Source organism: Protomyctophum parallelum, assembly GCF_964188405.1.
Source record: "Protomyctophum parallelum genome assembly, chromosome: 11".
Classification (NCBI taxonomy): Eukaryota; Metazoa; Chordata; class Actinopteri; order Myctophiformes; family Myctophidae; genus Protomyctophum; species Protomyctophum parallelum.
The window spans coordinates 19954140-19981827 of NC_139707.1; the positions used below are offsets into that span (position 1 = coordinate 19954140).

At 40.9% G+C, this 27688-nt stretch overlaps 1 protein-coding gene across 1 annotated transcript in view; it reads right to left on the reverse strand.

The window, feature by feature from the left end:
* Positions 1-27688, reverse strand: part of myo3b (myosin IIIB) — an 87457-nt gene that overhangs the window by 26247 nt on the left and 33522 nt on the right. Inside the window, exons 15-27 of the mRNA XM_083775936.1 lie at positions 27362-27564; positions 27159-27257; positions 26933-27047; positions 26683-26809; positions 25282-25492; positions 24413-24560; positions 22354-22507; positions 22100-22188; positions 21701-21830; positions 7099-7178; positions 3893-3970; positions 3098-3303; positions 956-1067 (exon numbers count right to left, since the gene is read on the reverse strand). Coding sequence (XP_083632062.1) covers positions 956-1067; positions 3098-3303; positions 3893-3970; positions 7099-7178; positions 21701-21830; positions 22100-22188; positions 22354-22507; positions 24413-24560; positions 25282-25492; positions 26683-26809; positions 26933-27047; positions 27159-27257; positions 27362-27564 — 1752 coding nt within the window. The remainder of the gene's footprint in view (positions 1-955; positions 1068-3097; positions 3304-3892; positions 3971-7098; positions 7179-21700; positions 21831-22099; positions 22189-22353; positions 22508-24412; positions 24561-25281; positions 25493-26682; positions 26810-26932; positions 27048-27158; positions 27258-27361; positions 27565-27688) is intronic.

A 27688-nucleotide genomic window follows, 5' to 3' on the forward strand; every position in this document is an offset into this window, starting at 1 on the left:
TTTGTGTTGTGAGGAAGTTAGGGCTACATAATATGAAACAATCATGAACAAAAATTCATGAATAAAAATCCTGCACACTGCTCTTGCTCAGCAGCATCAGTTTTATTCCAATATAGATCCTGATTGTTCATGATTGTTTCATTTGTCACTGTCCAACGCACCTGCATCTTAGTGAAGTGATTGTGTGAATATTTTCTTTGCAAAGAGCAACAAAATATGAAATCTATCTATAAATGCACCATCTGTCTGTCTGTCTGTAATGCATGTAACTCGACAAGCGTTAGCTCCACCAACTTCAAATTCAACACACACGTTCCACCCCCACAGGGAGTGCAGTGCCCAGTGTCGAGTCGGTCGGACCCACGGTTGTCCAGAACCGCCACAAAAGGCCTCTGCCTAGAGCTGGCCTGCTCTGACATCACAACCCTTCATATAGGCCTATGGGCAGGCCTGACACAGAACTCCATATAGGAATAAAGGGACACAGAAATCTCCATACAGTATATGGGCAAAAAAGGGACACAGAGTACACTGACACGGGTACAACGGCCCACAGGTATTGGATAGCCGGGTGGGGTATGGATCCCCAACTTCCATCGTTACCGAGTCGGTGTTCTACAGCCGGTCTAGTAAAATAAATACTCATTCTCATACGGTAACATTTTAAAGCTGCAATCCATATGTCCTACCCGGGATTTGAAACCAGGTATCATGCGCAAGGGCCAGAATTCTTACTGCTGAGCTAAGCCAGAACACCCAGTTGGGCATCAGAGATATTACGTTTTGAGCTTCAGGCAACACCACTTGTTAACAAGTACACTCCACCATATTTCAGATCATTTAAAATAATGTTTTATATACACTAAAACAAGTTATGGGTTGCAGCTTAATAATATAATTGTTGTAATAAGTAATTGTAACAATAGCATTGTAAGAAGGTAATGAATGACATTACCTTAGTCTTTCCCAAGACCCAGTTTTCTAGTTTGGCTCGCTCCAGTATGGCAACAGCATTCTCTTTGCTGCTCTCAGGCATCTGGTGCGCCCGGAAGGCAAGGTAATAATATCTATAAGAGAGGGGGCAGGGAGGCAGGAGGAACAATTTTACCTACTTCACGAGGTCAGAGAGAGACTCCAGAATATACTGTACATTAAAAACAACTCATTTCAAAAACCTCATGTCAGGATTGTAAAATCATCAGTGTTGATTTATCCACTTGTAGCCTGGCCTAGCCAGTGTGCTTTCTGGTCTAGAGAGGGACGGGCGCGCTTGGCGCAAGGGCTGGAGAATATTGGTTCACTGATCAGAGTGAACAAAAATAAAAGCATGGGTCCACTTGTAAGTTGTAACTCAGAGTGTACAAATACAACCGAATGGACCCAGTTACATTTGTACATTCTCTGAGACCACTTAAACCCTATATACTTAGTTGAGTGGGGCCCCAGGAGTCTATGAGGCCCCCTCCCTTTTCCACACGCAAAGGTTTGGACCCAGTATAGTGACGCTATGAGGTTCATATGGTTAAATGAGCACTGAGGATTGTACTGTGTAGCTAGCTGCTCTGGTTTGAAAAGAGAGAGCGAGTGACACATGAGTTTCAAACAGAGGCCTATTGTCTGAGCTCTTTTGAATTGATGACGGTCTCTTATTTCAATGGCTGCAGAAGATGCCCATCAGGCTGGGCCTATCGGTGTACATCAGCGCCACGACATGTTTATACTTCATTGTCTGGGGACCTCCACTGATCCCCTTGTCATAGTTTACAAAATACCAGCATAGGACAACGGGACGCAAACCGTTTGTTCAGGGGACATCAAGGCTCCCAAACTACTGGTTTGTCCTGTGTGTTCTGGTGTTGGTCAAAGAGAAGAACAACAAGAAGAGAAACTTCTTTGAACTCCCCTCCCCAACCTCAGTCTACAGCCTTTCATTCTAATTCCTGTTGATACCTGTTATTGCTTTGATGGTAAATACAAAGCCCTCCTTGGCAACATCAGACGAGCCTTTGATATGAGAGCACAAATTTAAATCAGTTTTCACTAAAGGTGAAGTTTAGCCATTCAGTCTGTCAGTATTATTTCTGCCTGGCTTGGGAGGGATGATGTGTACTATTCAATGGCAAGGTTAGGATCCAGTCTGAATAGTTGAGGCATTAACCCACCCTCTTTGGCGAGCACACACACACACACACACACAGAAAAAGTAGAACATGCAAGGAAATTGCATGTGGTCATTTACAGTTCTTGTCCACCTAAACTAAATCCACATTCTTTTAAAAGCTTCCCTAGAGCACTGTAACTAACCAGTCATCTCACTGCTTTTTTATTTCCCTTCCACAGGCCACAAGCCCAAGTTAATTAAATTTTATATCATCTTAAAGCCTCCCCCATTAGAGGTGCCTGGAATACTTTTCAAAGGATAATTGATCAAACGTAGGTTTCCGTTGCATTTTCCCAAGGACCTAGTCTGAGTATACTTTTTATTTTAAACAGGGATGAAATGCCTTATTTTGCAATAATTTAAGATATCTGATTTTAACAGAAATATTTACGACTTATTATCAAACTTATTACAATATTATCAAACCTGCCCCACATTTTATTTAAAAAACAACAGCAACTCTGTTTAATAAAGCGACCCCCCCTCCCACTCCCTAATGAGAGGCTGTTTTTAACTGTGCCATAATGACATACCAATGGGAAAAGAGGGCCACAGTTCACTTTTTTTTATTCTGGGTCGCAGAGGAGAAGAACAAACTTCTCATGAATAGCAAAGGGAAATGCCATTAAAATGTATAATAACAGATCCTCCCTGTTTGAATTTTACACTTGTTTTCCCAACTGGAGAATCCACTCTGTTAAGACAGAGATGCATGTAGGATGTAGACTTTCTCTGCTATCGCTAATGACTGCCAATTAGCCAGCCACTTGCTCCACACAAGTTTTACTCCTGTCTAATTAAGGAAGCCGTGTTTTTGTGTGATGTAGCGCAGTGGTGCACTTGTTCCGCTCCGTCTGGATTTGTGTCAGTGCTTAGCATAACAACACGCCACGCAGCAGCAGAGGCTCTATACCTCAATCATGAAGTTAAAATAACCTGTTAACAAACTCCTCAAATGCGATGCGATGGGAGTAGCCTTGGCGTCGGATGTTCACCGTCTCTAGGATCCCGGTGTAGCGCAGTTGCACCATCACCCTCTCCTTGCAGAAGCGCAGGGCCTGCCTGTCGTCATTGGGCTTAATGCAGCGCACAAAGTGGGGCTGACCCACTACCATCTTAGAGAGCAGGTCCATGAGGGAGTACTGCAGGACAATAATTGGAGGGACATGGCAACAAAAATAGAGCAACATTTCCACGTGCATATAGTGATATCAAAGTCTAAACAAATTTGTGTTGTGCCCTTCAAGCAGAATCCAAATGATCTTATAACTTTTCTTTATTATCTTTCTGCTGATAAACATGTGTAATATTACTTAATGTAGCTTGAAGAGGTCATGGTGCACTGTGATTGGTGCACTGTGATTTTAAAGATGGAGTGCCGTGATTTTTTCCCACCCTAAAACATAATCATCAGGTATTATTATTATATTTAAAAAAAAAGTGTACAGTATTTTTAAAATGTCACAATAAAAGAATGAAGAAGGATGGACACTGTCCCTAATATTTTATTATATACTGTATACAGGCCCGGCCCTTCCTACAGGCCGACGATGCAGCCACTTAAGACTCTGTCTGCCCAGTGTCTTCAGAGTTAAGACTTAAGATGTCACACAGTCATTAATTTTTTTAAAGAGTGAATATGATATATTTACAAATGACGCAAATGGATCCAAAAGGGTCCACACTCTGAGTTAAAACACTCAAGCAAGGACGGATGATGCGAGTACATACACGGAAGTAGGAGGCCACGGTCTGTCTCCTCATGTTGGTAGTCTCCTCTGGGTGTCGCATCATTTCCATGGTATCTACCTGAACACAAGTGTTCACACACATGCATTCAGAAACAGGCCAGATTCTGGCATAATGAGTACACTAGATAACTGGAAACATCACTGTAAATGCTTCTAAAATATTTAACTTTATTTCCTACCTGATATGCTGTGTGAGTTCAAGAGAGATAAAGGTGTTATTACACCATTACTACTTCCTCTAAATGGTGTCGTTGAGGACATATGGCTGTGCTAAACGTGCTGTCTGTGTAACATGGCACCATAAACACTTAAAGGCAACTATCTACATAGAAGATCTTGGAGCGCTGTAGGGCATGGGAAAACTGCAGAGCGTTCTGAAAAACGACGCTGGCCGTCAGAAACCAGATAGTCTTTCTGACAACTTATTAACGAGGACACAATAATTGCATTCTAATGGTCCTCTCGGTTCATGGCTTCATCAAAATTAATGGAGCAATACATATTTTATAGTAAGTCTACATAGCAAAGTGCATATCTTAATACTTTATTTCATCCTTGCACAGAAAGAAAGCCACAGAAACATCCCCTGGATAACTTGAACGGATTAATCTGATGCCTTGACAGTTTAGTATGTTGGAATGCTACTTGTGAGCGTGACAGCGGTACGAGGACACATTTAGTGTTAACTTCTAACAAGGGCACAGTGTGTCTGTGTATACAGACACACTTTCACCATCTGTACCACTGGTACTAACTGTGCTTTATATGAGAGAAATATCCTTTTACAAAGTGCTTTGTGGGCCCTGGTGAGAAATTGAGCAAATTGGAACTGGTTTTCGGGTCTTTCTCATCCTGGCCTTAACTTGTGCCACACTGCGTAACTTTATTTTTAGGACACCGTGATTTACCATAAGATGAAAAATAGGTAAAGTATTTGTGTCCATAAACTTTGGTAGTAGTACATTTTATTTTATCCCACAATTCTTTCACCCATTTTTTCACCCAGTGCTAATTGCCTAAGCTGTAATCCTGGGCGCTACTCTCCCTCTACCAACCTGGGGAGAGCCCCGAACTGAGCTCATACTTCCTTCAATGCATGAGGACTGAGCAGGCCACTTTTTATCACCTGACAGAGGGGAGTTTCCCTGCTAGTATGTAGCACGTGGAAGGAACACGTTATTCCAACCAATTCCTTTCCCCTCCATCAGGCCCCGGCTGACCATGCAGGGGGAGACCAGGATTACTGCATGTTTTTGTGCGAGTACCACTACCTACCACACCGAAAGGCACTTTCGCCAACACCACCTATGGGCGCTGATGATGCGGAGGAGAGAACACGCCTCCCAGCGCCCACAGTGGGAACCGAACCCGGACTGCCGACTGTGCACCCCCCGTAAAAACCCAACTGCAAAAGCAATCTCCCTGCTCTTCTATCAAAGTGACTGTGAATGTGTGGATGCGTTTAGAAAGTAGAAACAAATTGAATTTCCTTTACAGAGTCTTTAAGACATTTAGATCCTAAATTCAGATAGGACCACTACTGGTTGACAAGAGTTATTGCATGGAGTTCAAAGCGAAATATCTACCCAGCCAAACAGGCTTTCAGTCTTAGTTCGGCAGCAATCTTACGTATCACAGCTTTAAGAGACCAGCAGCAGTAACCTTTTGTTGGGTTCTGTGGGCTTCTTACCTTCAATAGGTATTTGGGAGACTGAGGACAGCACATGTCGGTGAGAAACATGGAAACAAAATGAAGAGACAAGGTGATAGACAGGAAGTAAAGACTCTGAAATGTAACTTTAACCACTTGAAGCCTACATCTTTTGTTGACTGCTGTCCTCCAGTGGTCTATACATCTTCCCCCTCTATACCAAATATCTTTGCTGAAATAGGTGATATGTCAACAATGTAACCTATGTATGGTGAATTTTGGCCTATTGTGACATGGCTAATCTCTCAAGACTTGTCCAGAATAGGGAATTTAGATAGCATTTTATGTAGACCTATTATATTCTACTGTTGGGTTCTTAGCTTATGTATGATTCATGATTATGATGACTATTTTTATGTATATGATGTATTACCATGTTTTTGTTCTTGCTTACTGTAAATTTCTCTGGATCAAGAGCGTCTGCTAAATGCCTACATTGTAAATTGTATGCTTGGGTTCATGTGGTTAAGGGGTTTGACACTGTAAATCATAATGTGAAACATTTAGTTTTGATTTCCTTTTTTCTTTTTAGCTTAATAGCTTGTCATTATATGATTTTACAAAATGCTAAAAGACACAGGTGAAGAAGATCCGAAAGAAAATTATGAGACTATACAGCACACTGAGTCAGACGGTGTGCATGGGGGATGAAAGTCAAGACAAATGCCAGATGGCAAGACTGCAGCACCACAGGCAGGAGAGCAGATAGCAGGGTAGTCAATGCTTCATAGCACATGCATTCACTATGTTGCTAGTGTGGTGCCTTTAACGATTTTATTTCAAAATGTTTTGAAAATAGTGAGAATACCTGAAATACAAGCTCACAACACATTGCCATGCGACATGTTGTCAGCTGATAGAACTCTGAAAATTAAGAATGTAATACAATGATATACTCGTTGCTGTCTGGCAGAAACCACCTAAATCCTCATAAATCAATGCTATTGAACAGCCTTTACTTCTCTTAACTCACACTGTCTGCTAAGCTAAAGCAACTAATTCCACAACCTCTCATGCACAGCAATTGAGAATATATAAAGTCAACAAGTGCAATGCTTTATGCTTTATGGACGACAGTCCACTCACAGTTAACAGTATTTTGTATTATTGAGTTGTAGGCCTACTTGAAATGTACTGTAATTCGGCAAACTGTTAATAAATAAATCAAATCAATCAAAACAATACCAACTTTGATGAGGTACTATTGCTTTGTTTTTTTAAATATACGTTTTTCTTTTCATTTCCTGAAAAATTTACATTTTGGAGTTAGGTGATTTCTATATATGAGTTAATAAGAAAAAAATCTTTATTAAATGTTTTGAAAATCAATATTGTTATTTACTTTATCTGGAAAATCATTGCCTATAATGACATATCCAATATAGGTATTGCCAGGCTGATAGTAGTGGTTAAGCTGGGATTCCAACTGATTCAGCATATTTGACATGAGCAAAAGCAAAGGTGCAACAACTCACCTTGCTGCGGCCTGAACCGAGCACCGGCGGCAGCGATCTGGAAGCAGCTGTGATCCTTGCCCTTGATGTTGCCAGATTACCTGTCAAAAGCATGGGAAAAAACACAACAGCAAAACTGTCAGCTAGATAGTACTGCAGTGAAATGATCGAAAGTATTATAAAGCAGTGGCTTTAAAAAATAGCTGATCTATACAAGCTCAACGCATCACCATGCGACGTGTTGTGAGCTTTTAGATCTGCTACTACAACAAAGAAATTACAAATCATTAAAGGGACACTTCACATGTTAATGACGTTTAGAAGATTTCCTGGGGGTCTTTATGAGTGTAATATGTGGTTTTAGATATTTTAGATTTTAGCAGTGAGCCCAGAGTCTCTGATGTCATCGACACTGGGCTCACTTCCTTCATGGACTACAATTCCCATAATGCTTTGGTGCACTGCTCCTCGTTGTGGATAGGGGGAGGGCTGTCTTACTGAGACAACATGTAGTCCAGGAAGTAAGTGACATCAGAGACACTGGGCTCACTGCTAAAATCTAAAATATCTAAAACCTCATATTACATACAGTACATAAAGACCCACAGGAAAGTGTTCTAAATCTTCTAAACGTCATTGTCTCCACCAGGCCGAAGGCATGGGGAGAGTATGTTTTGCACTCCGTCCGTGTGTGTGTGTGCGTCCGTCCTTCCTTCCTTTCGTCCGTCGGTTACCAGCTAATCTCCGCCACTGTTGGCCCGATCCATGCCCAACTTTTCACAAAATATTCCTCAACGGCCTGTTATAGCGCCACCATGAGGCAAAACACATTTCTGTAGATTACTCGTACACATTTTATCCATACATCACACAATTCAGTATACACTATCTCCATAGTCATGTGATCAACACGGATCTACACCATTTCCCATCTTTCATCCTGATTGGCTAAGATTGGCTTCCAAAGCTCACATGATTGGTCCGTTTCGAACAAAATGCCACAAATCACAAACAGTGTGCAATTTCCGTGAAATTATACATGCACATTTCCACTAGGCTGAGGACGACATGCCACTAATTCTTCCCCCAAATCAGCCTCACGGTGGCGCTATAACAGGCCAATTCCTGTTTTTAGCTAAAACTTCATCGATCTGTATACAACTTATGTATGCACACTCCCTAGAGCAGAGGTTCCCAACCACTGGTACGCGGACCGGTGCCAGTCTGCGGGACACGTGCCACTGGTACGCGAGAGGGGAATTCCAAGTTTTCACGTCGTATAAAAATCCATTTGAAAACACAGAGAAATGTACCACATGAGCAGATCTCTTGAGCTCTTGTTGTGTGTCGTTTGGACCGGAAGTAAAAGTCTGATCTTTGTTATTGTTCGTGCAACCTCTAATTAATGTTTCATTGAGCTCCGGGGACATCGTACTTTATCCCATTAAGAGCCATAAAGTCACTAAAGACCACGTGCACGTGCACGCATGTGAACGGAGGATTTCAGATTTTGGCTGTTTCTAACATGGATGCTGGCGGTTGCTAGCAACTGAAGCTAAATCAAGGTAAAAAATATATTTTTTTAACTCTGGATTAATGCTAATTTATCATAACTTGTCTAATAGTAATGTTGACACACTACTTTCTTTGTGGTATGCAATGTGAACTACAGCGCTTCATGTGAAACATATTCCAGCACAGAATAAAAGTTTAAAGGAGCCTCAATCTTAGGCAAATTCACAGATTCAGGAGTGCAGCTGTGTGCACAGCAGTCAGACAGCCGCACGTGCTGACACGTGCGCACGCGCACACACACACACACACACACACACACACACACACACACACACACACACACACACACACACACACACACACACACACACACACACACACACACACACACACACACACACACACACAGAGGATATGAACGTAGCATATGCAAGACAGTCTGAACATTTCAAAGTTTCTGCACAAGATGTCCAAATGTTTTCTCTGGCTATATCTTCAGAGGCTAAACTGTGATTAATAGCAGTGAAAGAAGCCTTTGAAGCAGGATTGGTGACATCAAAGTCCTAATCCATGGGTGGCAGGATTTTTATAATGAGTGGGAAGTATCTTAACACATTTCAAAGGGTTTACTGCATGAATAAACAATAGCTGCACAGATGTGCCACACACCTTTAGAAAAATACGTCTATAGACACAGGAGGCGGCATTACCCAGGCAGCAGTGTACAGCACGAAGGAAAACCTTTGTTTTGCTTTAAGCTTAAGCTGAACTGACGGGCAAATGACTGTTCAACATTTGATGCTGCACACAGATATACATCTAAAATGCAAAGATGGGGTTACAGATCGCAATGTGTTTCCTAGATTCAAAGTGTTAGACATGCACATTGAAAATGAACTGGACAACAGCAGGAACATTAGGACAGTTCTCTGGTCCTCAAAGGATTGGGCAGCCAGTGTACTGTACGTCAAAAGCATTACTCATACATTTCTGCATCTCTGGAGAGATAAAAATCAATTTACGGCGGATTAATTAAAAGTCAGCCCACTTCTAACTTTAGACAAAGGACACCCCACTTTCACCAAAGGCTTTACTGCAAGGCAAAGGAATGTGTTGTCTCATCTCATACACATAAACATGCGCAAAAGCATGCGCACACACACTGCTGTAGTCAAAACAACCCACAACATATGATGGGTAGAGTGCTTCAAAGGGATTCAGTCAGTATTTTAAGCTAAGCATCATATTGCTTTTAGCGCTTGACAGTTGGCTTATTTATGTTTTTGTTGTTTTTTAATACATTCTGAAAATGGCACTCAGGGCTTTTGAACCTTTTGAAAATATAAATATTCTGTTTTGTACATCGTTTTGTAGAATGTACACTAATTGTGGGTAAGATGATTGGAAAAATATGCATATTCCAAATCACGAACTTTAACATTGAAAAGGACAAAAAAGACAAATAGGAACATCTTAAAAACAACTATATTATATATACTCTCACAAAAGAGCATATTTGGTTTTGGCTGAGTTTTTTTTTATTACTACATTGAATGCCAGCCCTTTGGCATAGCTTAAACAAAGAAACACAAAAAGTCTGATCTTTAAGCATGGCGAGCCTTTAAACTGTGTCAGGTATCTTTGCGGTGCACAGGCAGGGCCTCACTCCAATTAGCCCAGAGTAAAGCTGGATGGATTAATTGGAGTGGGTCTTGTGCAAATGAAGTGCACTCTCTCCTCTCCCCATTAGTGCTGCTGGGGCCAGATCATCTGAGCACATTTGTCATGATGAATTAGCGGGTGTGAGTGGAACGGGCTCATGGAGTGTCACTACGCTTTCACGCCTCTCACTTCCATGACACCATCAAGGGGAGATGAAGGCGCTGCGCGATGATGAGGGAGCCAGTGACAGTTGTACCTAAGCTTCGCAAGCGGACACTCGCTCCTTTCTACATGTATTCCTCGGCGGGTCGTATTAATTCATTCTCCTTGCGATCCCATATCCCCTCCTGACTAGATGATTAGAGTACGGGTTAATAGTCAGTATCCTCAAAGATCCCCTCCTCCCTCCTTCCTCCTGAGACACTGAGACACCTGTGATGTCCAGCCTGAGAGACGACCTTCTAATCTGGATACAGCGGAGAACGTGTCTAATGATGTGGATGATTATTATTCAAACAGAGCTGGGAGAATAAAGTCAGATTCAATTCTATGACACTATAGTATAATAAAAAGCATATTAGCGAAAGCCATTCTCCTTTTACTCCTCAGTGGTCCTTTTTGGGGTCAAACAATAAGAAAGAACAAATGCTTATAATAGGGTCTACTCTAAACAAAAGAAAGGAGCTTAAGGGAAAAAGAGGAGATGAGGTGAGGAGTAATATTTCCCCATCAGGTCACCCCGTCTCGGAGAACAGGCGGTCGAGGAGCATCCTGCCGCTTGTTTCTGCTTCACGCATGTTGCTCTTGGCACAGACTGGCAGGACAGACATTGTTGGGGGGGGTTCATTCCATGGCATCTGTGCGTTCACTTTGAAAATTAAGCCCAGCAAGAATCCTATAGGAGAAAAAAAATCTCAAGCTGGCAGTTGTATCAGGGCTCTATTGACAAGAATAGTCAATGTGCTCGGGATTATAAAGCAATCCCGCGTTCGATATGACACCTCCCTACAATGTTTTTTATGAGTGCCAGTGTGTGCCCTTGTACTTCAGAAGCTATGGATCGAGCTGTCGACACGGGGGACAATCAAAGTTGTAAGCGCGAGCAGCAGCCTCGCCGAGCTGAGTGAGCAGAGGCTCACCGCGTATCTCCGCTCCTCTCCCGTTCTCTCTTTTTCCCTTTCTCGAATGCATGTGGTCTAGAATCTCAACTCAGCAACCGGGCAAATGAGATTATGGCACCCATAACCCCCCACCGCCCTCCCCACCCTCTGTAACCACTGCCGTTTATGCCTAGAGATGGCTCTGGGGGCTGTTGATTTAAATGCCATCCGCTACTGTCAGAGCAGATCAATCATAAATAGCATGGTGTAATTGGCTTTTAGTGACACAACACAGTGTTGCATTTATCAAAGGATGTTCTACCACGTGAATTTAGGAAGGCCCTGCTCCTTGCCATTGAAGTATGGGGCCGTCAAAATCCCCCTGCTGACTCCAAAAAAATCTCCAGTGCTGCGATTAGGGGAGAAATTGAACAAAAGTATTACTTGGTAAGTGTCTCTCAGTATGACGGTATGTGTGTGTGTGTGTGTGTGTGTGTGTGTGTGTGTGTGTGAGAGCGTGCGCGTGCTTGCGCGTGGGTGTGTGTCTTTGTGAGTGTGTGTGTGTGTGTGTGTGTGTGTGTGTGTGTGTGTGTGTGTGAGAGAGACTGAGAGTGTGTGACTGTGTGTCTTGTAGGGAACCCTGGTGAAGGGCTGTGGAATGTGCCTACTGGGATGAAAGGCCTTCTACTGGGAGAGAACAAAGAGCCAAATGTGTCATAACGCTGGCCGAAGGCTGTCACTTCTTCACAGGAGAATCTCTTAACATCAAGGGTCAGAGAGAGAGAGAGAGACAGAGAGAGTGAGAAATATATTCTACATCAACGGTATCTTGGGTTTGAAACGTACAGCAGAACCAATATGTAACTTTCATTCCATCTTCATTTCATACTTCTGACTTCCATATCTACAGTTAAAGGACCACTTCACCACATTTCAACATCTCTTCATATAATTGGTCCTTACTAATGTTCATGATAAAACACCACCATTATTTCCTACTGTGTCTCATAGGAGGGCTTTGGGCAGTTCGGACACCCGTCCACCAGTGACATCATCATTAGGCAGATTCTTTTTAAACAAGATTTGTTTTAAAATATATTTAGATTTGTATTATCGTGAGAACGATGGCTTCAACTTTTGCATTGCAACTTTTCAGGAAAAGAAAGCCTGCCGTTTCTATTAACTCGGATTCACCATCGATGATGTCACTGGTGGACGGGTTTCTGAACTGACTGAGTAGGAAGAAATTGTGATATTTTATCATGAACATTAGTTAGGACCAATTATAGGAAGAGAAGTTGAAAAGTGGTGAAGTGGTCCTTTAAAACATGTCATTACAGTTGAACACTGATTTGGTGCAGTCAAGTTCGAGAAGATCAGATAAGTTGTAGTTACTGTACATACATGTCTTCCTGCACTTGTAGAATTAAATGGAGTGTTCTACTTTTTTTTTTTACAACATAACCACACACACTTGACTCAGTACGTACATAAAGAGGAAATCCACCCCTTTGCAGTATTCACATGTTACTTATTCACAGGATTTGGACAGTTCAGTGTGAACATGAATAAGTTGCCCCCGAAGCTCAAAATGACAAGACAACACTCCCTTCAACACAAGACTGCTGCTTCACTGCATCACTTTGCATATATATCATCTGTACACAACCGACAGCAGACAGGGTTATAGGTACAATATATGCGTAATGTCTGGCTATTTTAGCACAGCAAACCCCAATTTCTTATATACTGTGAACATATCATACAACTTCCCAAATTAAGTGATTTAATGATTTCAATAATGGCCAAATGTAGGAGTTTTCCCTTTGATGCCAAAACTCTGGCTGCTGCATTTTGGACAAGTTGTAATCTGTCAGTTGTTTTCTTAGGCAGTCCTGAAAAAAGTGCATTGCAGTAATCAAGCCGACAAAAAACAAAGGCGTGGATTAGTGTTTTTGCATCGTCCAAGGACAAATAGGCTCTGATTCGTGCAATATTTCTAAGGTGAAAAAAGGCAATCTTGGTAACATGATTAATGTGTGAATTAAAATTCAATTCAGAATCAATAATAACCCCCAGGTTCTTTACTGTACTGTTACTTTCTACAGTCAGGTTGCCAAGTCTGCTTATTATTGATTCTTTCTGCTCACTAGAACCGATTATGAGAACTTCTGCCTTATCCTCATTTAGCTTGAGAAAGTTCTCACTCATCCAACATTTGATGCTAGACAGACAGGTCAACAGCGGGTCTAAAGCACATGGATCATCTGGAGCCACAGAAAGATATAGTTGGGTATCATCAGCATAGAAATGAAAATTGACTCCGTGATTGGTAATGAGTTCGCCCAATGGCAGTATGTACAAGGAGAATAGCAGAGGACCAAGAATCGAGCCCTGTGGAATACCAGAACTGATGTCGTGTTTGTCTGAGTCAAACTCGGCTAGATTGACAAAGTAACTTCTGTTTGATAGGTAGGAGGAAAACCAGGACAGGGCCGTACCAGACAGGCCTATCCAGTGCTCCAGACGCTGTATTAAAATTGAATGATCAATCGTGTCAAATGCAGCCGTTAGATCTAGAAGTAAGAGAACAGATACATGTTTCTTGTCAGCAGACACCCTAAGATCATTCATTACTTTTACAAGTGCTGTTTCTGTGCTGTGACATTTCCTAAAGCCAGATTGGAATTTGTTGTGGACATTATTGTTCTGTAGAAACACATCCAATTGATGAAAGATGCATTTTTCTAAAACCTTGCCCAGAAAGGGTAGATTTGAAATGGGTCGATAGTTACCCAAAACAGCGGGATCAAGATTGTGTTTCTTGAGTAGGGGCTTAACTACAGCAGTCTTCAGTGAGTCTGGGAAGACGCCTGATTGTAGGGAGCTGTTTACAATTTTTAGGATATCTCCAATCACACTGTCTAAGACCTCTTTGAGAAAGGTGGTGGGAATTGTATCCAATGAACAGGAGGATGATGTCATCTGTGATATGGTTTTGCGGAGTTCGTCTTCATCAATTGCGCAGAACGATAATAGGCTCCCCCTGGAGAGATCTACCCTGGGACCATTAGCTGCTGTTTGAAGGTTTGCGCTAGCAGCAGCACCATTCATAATATCAGCTCTAATGTTAAAAATGTTGTTGTCAAAAAAGCATGCAAACTCATTACACTTAGCTTTAGAGGCCGGGAATGACTGCTTGTAGGACTGGGGGGGGGGGGGGGGGGTTAAAAGTCGTTCAATGGTAGAGAATAGGACTCTGGCATTTTTCTTGTTCTCATTAATAATGCCAGAGAAATATGCCTGCCTTGCTAGACGCAAGGCTTTGTTATAGGCGACTGTTGACTTTTTAAGAATCTCTAGGTGGATGGTGAGTTTGTTTTTTCTCCAAGCTCGCTCAGCTCTACGGCATTCTTGCTTCAGTGAGCGTGTATGCTCATTTATCCAGGGTGTTACTCTGGTGTTATGTTTCTTTTTTGTTTTCAAAGGAGCCACTATATCAAGAGCTGACTCTAGTTTAAGTTAGTCTCTAGTTTAAAAATTTGAACCGTATCAGGCAGGGGGGGGCCCAGATGACGAGAGAACTCGTCGGCTGCAGAAGAGCTAAAAAAACGCTTTTTTTATGGTATATTCAGTGATGTTTTTCTCTAGATCAGAGACAGTCATAATAAAACACAGCAAATAGTGGTCTGATAGCTCAGGCCTTTCAATAGTCCTTTCCACAGTGATGTATAGCCCTCTAGAAATCACCAGGTCCAGAGTGTGCCCATGTTTATGTGTAGGCCCAACAACATGTTGGATAAACTCAAAGGAGTGCAATAACTCTAAGAAACCCATAGCCACAGCATCTGTAGCATCATCCAGGTGAAGATTAAAATCACCTGAGATAAGAGTTCTGTCATAGTTAGTGGAGCAGATAGATAAAGGTTCTGATATTTCTGTTAGAAATATTGCTTTACTGCATTTTGGCGGGCGATAAATGCTAATCATTGGCATAGAGAATTGACCATGTAGTATAGTGGCCTGGTATTCAAAGGATGTAAAGCTGCCAAGGGTCAGAGCCTTGAATTTTAACGTGTCTGAAAAAATTCTTGCCAGTCCACCTCCTTTCTTAGCTTCGCGAACAGAGTGAATAAAACTGTAGTTTGCGGGACAGGCTGGCGCTAGGAGAACAGCTCCATCCGAGCCAAGCCATGTCTCTGTTAGAAAGATTATATCTAGCTTCTCTTTACAGATTATATCATTTACAGAGGAGGACTTATTTGTTAGTGACCTGATGTTTTGCATTGCCTCTCATGCTGCGGATTCATTTTCTTCTCTCGGGTGGGCGCGGGCGGGGATTGCATGGCAACTGGTACGAGAATTAGTCACTCACGCCTGCACTAATGCCTCTGCATTTGCACATGGATTGGGAGGCCTTTTTCAATTTAACAATAGGTGGCGCTATAATAGCCCACTTTACCTTTAACTGCCCTCTGTTGAACCGTAACTCGTAAAGTCTAAAATGTTCTCTGGATTCCTTGGGTCATGACGCATCTCCCCATGCCCATTTGCGTCTAGAAGGATTTTCGACCATTTTGAATTTTCTTCAAAACACACTTTTTGCTCTTCCACCTACATATTATGTCAAAATCTCACAAAAATCGGTACACATGATCTCTGGACCTATCCGATTAAAACACCAGGCAGAATTGTGATAGTCCGCATCGTTCGGCCGTAATCGGCTTCCGAAGTTAGTGGGAGGGGCCTATTTTACAAAAAATGCCACCAATCACGAACAAAATCACATGTCGAGGGTGGTTTAATCCAGGGGTTCTCCTCCCCACCCCCAATACAAATTGGCCACTACAATAACCATAATAATAGTGAAAATACATCATAAATAAATACTGAAGCCAGATATAATCATTAAGGAAAGTTTATGCATGTACTATGTAAACTCTTAATTTCTCTTTTCCAGCCATTCAGTTGCAAAAAATATATATACAGTATATATATTCTTTTCTTTTTTTTATATAATTTGGGGACCCCCCAAAATAACCCCTGGTTTAATCAACAGACAGCCATGAGCAATTCCATTTTCATTAATAGGGGGTGCCGCAAATGCACAAAATCTTAAAGTTTGTTGCAAAAACATGCTTTTCCAAATAATTTACACATGACTTGATATTGTAATTGGTTATCAAAATCAGTGGGAGGGGCCTATATTTCTGAAGGCGTCTGTGCGATCGAAGCAACCACACTTTGCAATTTCACCAGAATTGCACCTTTACTGTACTATTGCCCGACGGGCAGAGGCGGACTTACCATTTGGCTAGGGTGGGCTGCAGCCCATTTGAAATTGTTAAGTATTGCAATCCAATTCAAGTGAAATTTATGTTTAGTTATTATATATTTATTATGGTTAAAACATTGAGAGCTTCTGCTCTGTGCACTGCAGACATGAGTGACGCTGTGTTGTGAGGTAGCTGTGGAAAGCCCTAAAGCCAGGCAGCCAACCAGCCTGCCTGCCTGCCTTGCCTGCCTGCATTAGTGCACTATTAGTGGCTTTACTCTTTCTTTATTGCTCATCTCTCTTACTGTGATTTTATAGAGCACATTGTGAAATATTTTGCTGTAAAACTGCATTAGTGCATTACTGGCTAGTGGCTACTAGTGGCTGTATTCATTCAGCGACTAGTCTGTCTGTCTGCCTGCCTGCCTCTCTTTTAGGTGTACACCAAAATTACAGCGAATTAAGACAAAATACCCAATTTTATTCCTGAAATGTTGTCTAGCCCGGGGGCCCTTGGGAGGGTAAATCTGGCCCTGCCGATGGGCAAGTTCCTCTGAGACCAGACTGATTATACCTCAAAATACATACATCAATAATGTGATATATTAAATCACATTACCCACACTGTACATCATTTGGTGTCTGGTGTGCATATATTCGAACGGTAAGGACTAGTATATTGAAGCCATGGTTCAATGATTTCTACAGTTAAGAAGTTTTGTATTTTGAATGAATTTACAAATCTTGTCAATCTAGGAAGAGAATACATTCACTTTCAAGTGGATTCATGATTTAGGCCCAATACAAATTTGGTAGCTAGAATAAAGACATCTTTATTCTAGGCAAAGTGAGAGTAGGATATTCTAAAATTAATTCAATGTTGGGGGGAAAAAAACTGTGATATGAATAAATATGAATACTGCAAGTGAAGTGTTTTAGATTCCCTCCCATCCATACATGGCTGATTACTCTTCTAAGTCCAATCTACAGATCATGTTATTTTCTCAAGTGCTCTAGTTCAAATGCATAAATATTTCATACCCCCAGCCAACTCCTATTAAATAGCTTACTTCCATCCATAATCTAAGAAGGAAAATTAATAATTCCAAATGAGAACAAATTACTATGGCTTGGGTCATGCTTATATTAGTGGGTTTTGCTACAAATAATATATATTATTATGATATTATTAGATATATTATACACATTAGTGCAGAATGCAGACAAAATATCTTTATAATAATACATTAATTGTTCAAAGTATGCACAAAGCAAACAATATGTAAAGTTGCATCACTCATTTGCATTTTGCACTGACAAAGGGTTGGCAGTCTTGATGTGCCATACATATTTGCAGATGTATGTGGTACAGAGCAAGCAGCAGGACCAGGCAGCCCCCAGGAGAGAGAGAGAGAGAGACACACACACACACACACACACACACACACACACACACACACACACACACACACACAGCCAATTCAAACACTGTGATCCCACTGATCTGGGAAAGGCTGTGGCTCGGAGGAATTTGTCCATGCAAATGCATCCCATTTCCTCTGACAAAACACCACCACATGTCCAAGACTCAAGGACCCACATTCTGGAGGGCTAGTAGCAGCCTCACTATTCTTTCTGAGGGAGCCCTTACTTTTTAGGGCCTCCCCATTTCCTACTATTCCAAAGACACAGTGTGTCCCTTTGTCATCCAACTTCAGCCTTCTCTCTCAAGCCTGAGGACTGAAAATAACACATTTACAAGCTCACAACACATTGCAGCACAACGCATTGTAGAGCTTGTAGATCTGCTATTTTCTCTGCTGAACACAGGCTTGCAATTTAAATATCAATCAGGCTTCAGCCTGAGTTCTAAAAATACCCTGGTAGTCTCATCCATATGATCAAAACAAAAACAACAATCAAGACAATCTTTAAAGTAGCCACAGAAGGAAAGCCACTGATTTTTTCTGGCCAGGGAGGGACCCCCTAGCTGAGAGAGATGAAGCAGGGACCCCCACTAAATAATGTAAAAAAAATGTGTTGCATAATATTACACAATATTACACAACTAAATCAAATCATATTATGGCGTACGTGTTCAATTCATTATTCAATCAAAGCAAACGGCATAAACAATATTAGTTTGCCTCTTCTACAAAAATATAAGTTACAAGCAGTGTTGGCAAAATATTACTTTAACACTAATATACTACTTATTACTTATTTTTTTGCGGCTTACGCCTTTTTATTGATTTTTGAAGGGACAGACAGTAGGCTGACAGGAAACGGGAGAGAGATGGGGGGATGACATGCAGTAAAGGCCGTGTCGGGTCCGGGAGTCGAACCCGCGGCACACTGCGACTGGATTACCAGTCCGGTGCCCAGACCGTTACGCTACGGCCTGGGCCATTACTTATTACTTTTAAAAAAAGGATTAAAGTTACACTACTTATTACTCCCTGAGAAAAGTAACTAGTTACTTATTACTTTACTTATTACTTTTTTCTCTCGCCCCCAGTAATTGCATATTTTGTCCCCAAAAGTCTTACTTTGCATTTTCAACATTAGCAGTCCCCCCTCCCCTATTCTGCAGTGTTTATTTAACTCATGATGATGGATCCATTTGTACACATAGATTAGAAGTAGATTTTTTTCGACGTGGAATATAGCTTCTTCCGTATGCACAACTTACTCCGTTAACTTCATGGGGCCAGTCCAATAGACTTCATATTGACATATAGACTTCTATTGAGCATGGGGATAACCGGAAGTTTACGGAATGCATTGGAGTCTATGGGCTCACGCGATTACATGAACCACCAGGCTGTTTTCTGCCCCGCAACTCTTCTATTAGATGGCTCTGGCCCCCATGCGCCCCCATGGTCTCACCAGACTGTCCTCTGAGACGCGAGGTTACTCCGTGGTAGGAAATCATAATAAGTGCAAGAGAATGGCAGCTTGTAACTTTTATTTTTGTAGAAGAGGCAAACTAATATTGCTTATGCCGTTTGCTTTGATTGAATGAACATGTACGTTGTACGATTTGATTTGGGTGTGTTCTAAATTAAAGTGTTAGTGTTGATTATCGTGTATTAATCTAATTATAGTAAACTAATACTATTATACTAAAAACGTTAAAGATCAAGGGAAAAGAGACCTTTTTACAGTACAATAATGTTTAAAGTTTATAAATATAATTTAAACAGAATAAACAATATTAGTTTACCTCTTCTACAAAAATATACTGTCACGCATTCTCTTTATATCGTAGTAACCACTAACCTCACGGCAGACTATCCAGCTATCCACCTCGGAGGAAACTCTGGTAAGGCCGGCAGTGTCGGTAGGCCAATCAGAGGCAGGCGGGGCGTTACCATGTCTATGCTCGGACGTAGAATAGATATAGTATACGCAGATTGTAATCATGTGTGGATGAGATATGACATCTCAGAAGAACCCACTTCACTTTCATCAGAGTATCAAACCGTGTGAATCAATAAGGGTGACCCCTAGTGGTGACATTATTCACTATTTTACCAAGGACTAGGGAGACAACCCAGTGTGAAACCAAACCACCCTGGTGAAACAGATTGTCATCAGATCCCTGCAGATAATAGCAATTTCACACATAACAGTGAATCTATAATGTGAAGTAAAATGCAAATTAAATTCCCCCACATCTTACCCTGAAGAATAGATTGATAATTTCTTCCTATTCCTATATCTCACTTAAAAGGGAGCTCCAGCTTGTCCAGACTGATAAGCGGAGCATGAGTGTCTCATAGATTTTATCTAATGAGATGATCTACAATTTCATGAACTGTAATGAGAAAATGGAACCCGCAACTCGACTTGGAAGTGCCCTGGAGACACATCCCAAACCAGCATCACAGCATAGGAATGAGAGAGGAAAACACTTTGTGCACAAACAAATCACAAAAATAAACTATGCATTGGGGAAACGTCTGGCAAGATTTCAATATTCCAATATAAATAACACTGTAACCATTTCTATGAGGATGGATCGTAATCACTCCAAGACAAGTACACTGGACAGAATGGCATTGCTGGTGAAAACATACAGCAGAAAGATGTGGTTTTTAGACCATCTGAAGCAGTAAACAGCAAAGCACATTTTAGTTGCTGTTCAGTGCTTCTGAGTAGTGAGTACTAAAGTGAAGTATTCACCGAATTTGTTTTATTGAACGTACATCCCTCATGAATTGCAAGAAAGAAAGCTCCCCCACATCTTCACAATGTGCCATTTAAGTTTACAGACGGTGCATGGATTTGTAATGGAGGCTCAACTTACTACTCTATAATAAAATGGAGCTCCTTTAATGCCACATAACTGAAAGCAAGCATTTACAGGACCATAAAAAGGAGAAGAATCACATAATGTGGCTTAGCTGAAATAAAGCAGGAAACTGGAATCTGATCACTTTAACAGAGCCATTAGCATTCAAGCTAAGTCAAGTGACCATGAGGACCTCAGGCATGGCTAATGATGAGCATATTACCACTTTCATTTACCCGGTGGGAAAGAGGTAGGAAGAGACGCTATTGTATTCTCTAAATACTGCTTCTTCATCCCCTGGGTATTTAGAAACCTTATCACAAAAATATCCCACTGCACCCACAAGCAGATGTAGATAGCATTCAGCAATGGGAAACCAAGAGGGACAGCTTAGTGAAAATAAAAACAGTGACTCTTTCGGTGCGCTGAGCCTCTCAAGAGATAATGGAGGCTGCAGATTTATCCACACACGGCTCATCGAGGCTTGGAACGAAGCAGGCTAGGAAGATGCATATGAGGAGGAAGGTCTTTAAGAAACCTACTTACCTGAACCTTTATGGAACCTTGAACAACACTAGGAACCAGCACAGAATCAAATAATTATACAGATGGAGCCCTGGTATTGTCTGCAGTAGTTTGTCCCATAGGAAAGTTTGAATAAATTCAGTGAAATAATGTTTAACGATACAACACTGTTCTAAAGAAAGCGCGACAGACTGAATAAATCTGTTTCGCTACCCCTCTTAATTAAGGTCTGTAAAGTACGTGGCCTACCTGTTTTTGTCAGTGGGCTGGAAAATAGCTGCTGCAGAAGTTTATTCTCTGAAGTCCGTAACACAACAACAATGTCTGCGGGGAGAGTATCTCGGTTCTTCTCCAAGAATCCATCCACACTGTATAAGACCTGCGCAAGGAAAAACACTCTGTGATTCAAGTATTAGTTATGTCATTTTACCTAAAACATTTTCAATATTTAGTTACGTGTTGAGTTAATGAATTTTCAACACTTTTGTTAGGAATGCCAGTGTGGCTACTGGCTAATAACTACTAGGCCTCTAGTCTAAACCACATGTAATTCATTCAAGGAGCAAATTATTTCTTAATGCACAAAATACAAAAACACCCACACAATAGATGGGCAAATGATAGTTATATGGGTAAAATGAACAATACCTTTCCTGCATAATGCTGAATTCCAAAGCAAAGCTCCACACGTTTTGGCCTCCAGAAATACTTGTAGCGCAAATTGTCCTCAAATTTATCTGTAGTAGAAAATGAAAAGAAAAGAAAAAGCTCCTAAAGATGCTTTAACAGTAAAGTAACATATTCACAGACAAATCAGTATCACAGCAGAAAAGGTATGTCATATTTAACGAGTGACAAGTTATATAAAGTTACAGTATACAGCCTATGTTGCAGCGTCTTACCCACAAGGGTCTGGTCCGTGGCTTGAGGGAAGCGGCTCTCCTCATCCAGCAAGGACAGAAGACCCATGGGCTTCTGGAGGAACATGTCAAGGATGGGCCTGTTGTCCTCATATTCCACCAGACTGGCATCCACTCCCTCACTCTGGTACTCCATCTAGTAGAACCAGAGAAAGTCTATATCAGTCTACACACTGTAATATCATGGGTTATAATTTATCATGAGCTTTAATTTAACTTAGAGTTATATTAACACTCAGGATTTTCAGTGTACAGTTAATGATTTCACTAAATGACCCAATTAAACAATCTGGGCTAAATATGATTTCTGATTTGTGCTTGGGATAAACATAGTTTCTAATCAACAACACAACACTGCTGCAGCCAGTTCTGTATCTGTAGTTGAAGTCTACAGTGAATGCATAATACAGAATAGCTCTGAAATAACAAATAGAGCTAATTTATTTAAATTAGCAAATAACCCAGAGTAATATATTATTGTGTCTCAACACGTCAAAACGTTATTTGTCATTAACAAATATATTTTATGTACAGGCTGGGCCAAAGTCAGCATAAAGAATCCCTTACCCTTAAGCAACAGAAGTGTGTCAGGGCCATGACAGCTACTTTGCACCAGGAGAAAGTTCCACAAATAAATAAATAAAAACATGCGTGCAGGAGGATGACATACGCACCAGTCTTATTAGTGGTACCCGCCCACAGCAATTCCTGAATTCCCCACACACTTGTGTAGTCTTGACACTGCTGACCTCACCTTAACCCATTTTGGGTGGGAACCCCTTTTGGTGTTTCAAGCATTATGTTATAATTTAGCTATTGAAAAATAGCAGATCTACAAGCCGCGCTATGAACTTGTAGGTCTGCTATTTTTAGTAAAAATGTGACACAAATCATTGAATTTCAGAGTGAACATTTTTAACTAAATTATTTGCTTCGGGGGGGGGGGTCCCTGGAACTACATATTTTGAGATGGGGGTCCGTGGCCCAATAGAGATAATTCTGGGTGTCCTTGACATGAAAAAGGTTGAGCAACACTGACACAGAAACATGGGTTTTTCAGAATTTCTTTAGGATTTAGAAGCCTTTTTAAGGACATAGCACATGCGGAGGAACACCCTATTCCTCCCAGTTCAACAGCCCTGCTGGCGGACCAATCTGGTGCAGCGACAACGAATGTCCTCCCTGTCCAGCTTCCTTCCCGCACAGCCTAACCCAATGTGGTTATAGAGCTGGAAGCACTGTGTAGGATTCAAACCCATAGATAGACCTATAAGAACTTTATCCCTGCGCCACCCGAATACAAGGCCTTATTGTTTACATGCACAGGGTATACTTAATGCAAAATATAGGAAGTGCAACAACAGAAGTTCCTGGAAATGTTCTTCAAAATAAAACAAATCAAGGCAACACAAATTATTTTGGCAGACTATTACTGCCAGTTCTTATGATGAGTAGAAAGATATGGCACTTTATTATTATTCCTTTCAGGAGGATGGCTGGGAAGCAAATGCTGATTTAAAAGGGATTATGGTGTTTTTCATTAATGTCCATTCAGTGCCATCAAGGAAAATAAAGCCTTCTCCCACTCCAGTGTAAGCAACTTCATTAAATGAATTAAGAGTAATTTGTTTCTAGGAAAAGCGATTAATATCCCTTATACAGCTTGATTAACATAATGTTCGCTGCTGAGGAAAACTCTGTCCTGATAGATGTACTGTATATTATTCAACTTCATACTGTTCATATTCACAATCATATACATCTCTAATACTGTTAACACTTCTCATACTCTGTCTACCACCTTATATTCCTTTTTTAATTGATACTTTAAAAAAATATCTTACTTGTATATTTTATAGGTTTTTTCCCCTCTTTTCGGCTGTATTTCTTTTCTATGCGTCTGAGAGCAATGCACCAAGTCAAATTCCTTGTATGTGAACATCCATAGTCAACTAATTCTGATTCTAAACAGACTGTGATTCGGATATTTCCATAGCTGTCAAATCAGGAAGAATCTGACCCCTCCTTGCAAAGCACCCACCTGCTCAAGGGCGAATATGTGCTGGTTGAAGTAAAACTGGATCTGTTCATTAGCAATGTTGATGCACAGTTGCTCAAAGGAGTTTTTCTTGAAGTTTTCAAATCCAAAGATGTCCAGGATTCCAACATTCATGCCGCTTTCCACGGCACTTCAAAGGAGAAAAATGGGACAAACAAAGTCATTCTTCTATGAAGCCGAGAGAGCAAATCCCCAGCAACCATAATATGTGATAAAAGTTTAATGACAATCCAAGTTCAACCCAAATACAGAATAAATGATGTAAATGGCCTAAGCCTATTCTTGATGGAAAATCTTGTGACACGTGGTTTCATAGATTCAGTGCAAACTGGTTATGTTTTAATTTGCTGTACAGTATCATCCAAGGTTTACACTAACCTAGAACTAATGGAAGAACAAAGAACTACTCGAAGAATTCTACAAAACAGCAAGGAATGGGAACAAGACATGTGTTTCATGTCCACCACTGTCCAAGGACATTTGTCATAATCAGCCACTATCCACCGGCTGTGGAGGTCACCTTTAGCTAACAGGTTATTAATGGCAATAAGAAAGAATGTGCAGATGATTGGTGTGGAGACAAACGCTCTTGTATGTCTTTGAGAGAGATGATTCTCAGACATTTATGAGGGAATTATTTTGGATCAATGAACACTCCTTTTTACAGTCCCTCAGAAGTCTTTTTAATCATCTGAATATTATTTTCTCCGCACGCAACTCCGTATCAAAAATTTATTGAAACGTCTTTTGCTCTCCTTGTGGTCAGCCCATTTGTATTCTCCCGTGTTTGTCTTTCTACCGAGATCACTATTAAAAAAAACAGCACATGTTCGTGACTCGCCCACACTGACCAGATATTCAAATCGGGCTGCAGCAGGGAGTTGATGCGGTTGACAATCCAGCTGAACAGGCGTCCGTAGAGGGCCTTGGACATGGCGTCTCGGACGTCGGTGGCTTTGTCCACAGTGTTGGTGCGGATGATGGTCTCGCCCCTGGTCACCACACACTGAGAGGTCAGCGCCTCTTGGAGCTCCTCGGGGCCGATGCTGAGGAGAGACGCCGCTGAAATGTGGCGTACAAAGATGCTATTTTGATTTCATGAACTGAGATTTAAAACCAAGCTTGTGGTAAATAATTAATAATTGTGCATAGAGTACAAACACATCACATGAAAGCAGAATATTTGAGCATTTTGTATTTTTTTGCTAAAACTAATGTTAAAGATAGGGTAAGTGAGTTTCTTTGGTTAAAATAAGTGTTAAAAAGCACTAAATTACCCGTATTCGTGTCTTCTTTGCTGGCGTAACGGCCGCAAAGAAGATGGTTGCTTCGCACTGGAAACCGCCTCATACATTGTCATTTCGCCAATGGGCTTTGACCTTTCTAGATATAATTTATCTAGAGATGTCTACAGCAAGATTGCATGGTGCAAAAGAGGAAAACATTGAGATTTGGTCTGGTATTGCAGATTTGGTTAAGGGCATGGTTTAATCATTATTATTATTATCATTATTTATTTATTTTTTGTTTCCATTGCACAGTAGTAGGAGTAATGACATTTTGTGGCATCTTTGGTCTCGGGGGGGAGGGGTAGGTGGGATTGTTTGTTTTTGTTTTTGTGTTCTTTGTTTTTGCTGTTATGTGTTGTTTTATATGTGTTTTGTTTTCTTTAAGTCATTCATGATGTTAACGTGTCTTATTGTGATTTTTGTCTTAAAATAAAAAACATTTGATAACAAAAAAAAAAAGCACTAAATTAGAACTGATTGCCATAGGGTGTTTTATTTTATTAAACATAAATTGCATTTTTCAGGTCTGGATACCAATTTTATCCAATCAGGATAGAGAATCAATGGAATTGTAAGTAACAAAGAAATAAGGGTACAAAATTGCCTACTTTCTCCTGATTGGCTGACATTTTGTCACCTAACTGAAAATGTATTTTCTGTTTATTAAAGAGCTGGAGAGACATGGAGACTTGTTACTGAACACTCTATAGCAATGATTACTATCAGAATATAGAGATTTAACCTTGGGCGGGAACCCCTTTTGGTGATTATGTTATGCTTTAGCTATTGAATATATATTCTTTCAGAAGACTTTTATTTTTATTTCGAAGTCAGGCCTAAATGGGTTAACCTTTTAACAAACCAAGAATATCACTTACACTACCTTTAACTACAGTAGATCTCATTTCCTTTGTAACTATGTGATGATAATGCAGTCCACAATGTATTTTTACTGTATCTCACCATTGTCTAGGTCCTCCGAGTTAGGCACTTCACTCTTATCAGTTTGGTGTTGCGAGGTGATGGCATTGAATTCAATATTTCCAGTATTTAAAATGGCAGAGAGAATCCTGTACACAGAGTTGACCTCCTGGAAACAAAGAGGAGAAAGGGCCAATGTAAATAAGCACAAGGTGACGTTTTCACGACTAAATCTATTCACATTAATCACATGTGGTGCAATATATTTTGTAATTATTATTTTTTACTACACCTCTTCAGTAAAGCCAATGATGCGGAAGCAGTCCTGGATTGCATCAAACTGCTCCGCGTACAGTTTGCTGGAAACTATGCCTTGCATCACTTGGCCTTGCTGGCTTTCAATGTACCTAGAGATTTAAGATGATCAGTGTCAGTTTCTGAACTAAAAATAGAACTGTGCTTTTGTATATGATCTACGTCAAAGATCTACAGTACAGTACACCTCCCTGCCAACTCACCTGGGCGGCTTCTTGGCTGGTAACCTATAATGCTTCAGCTTATCCTGGTGGTAAAGTCCAGCGTATATGTAATAGAATATGTGGAAGTTTTTCTCTCCTCTGAAGGAACACAAAGAGCATGGTCAGTAATCTTACTGGCTGAGTTACAGTGAAGACATAGCGACCAGTGGCCTGGAACAAGTCTCAGAGTGCACAGTACATACGTAGCCTGTTTGATGACCCTGGACTTCTCCAGCAGGTACTCGGATATCTTGGCCCCCATGACAGCCCCGGTGGGCGTGAACTTCATCTCTAGGTACTTGCCAAATCGACTGGAGTTGTCGTTGATGGCTGTACACGCATTGCCAAAGGCCTCTACGAGGGGGTTCACCTGCAAGATCTTCTCGCGCAGTGTCCGATTGTTTGCCTAAGAGCAGAAATATCTATTATAATTTCATATTAACATTAACAATCTATTGGCTATTTTTAACCTATCTTATCTATAATTGGTCCTCTATTGGTCCTCTATAATTGGTCCTCTAATTGGTTAT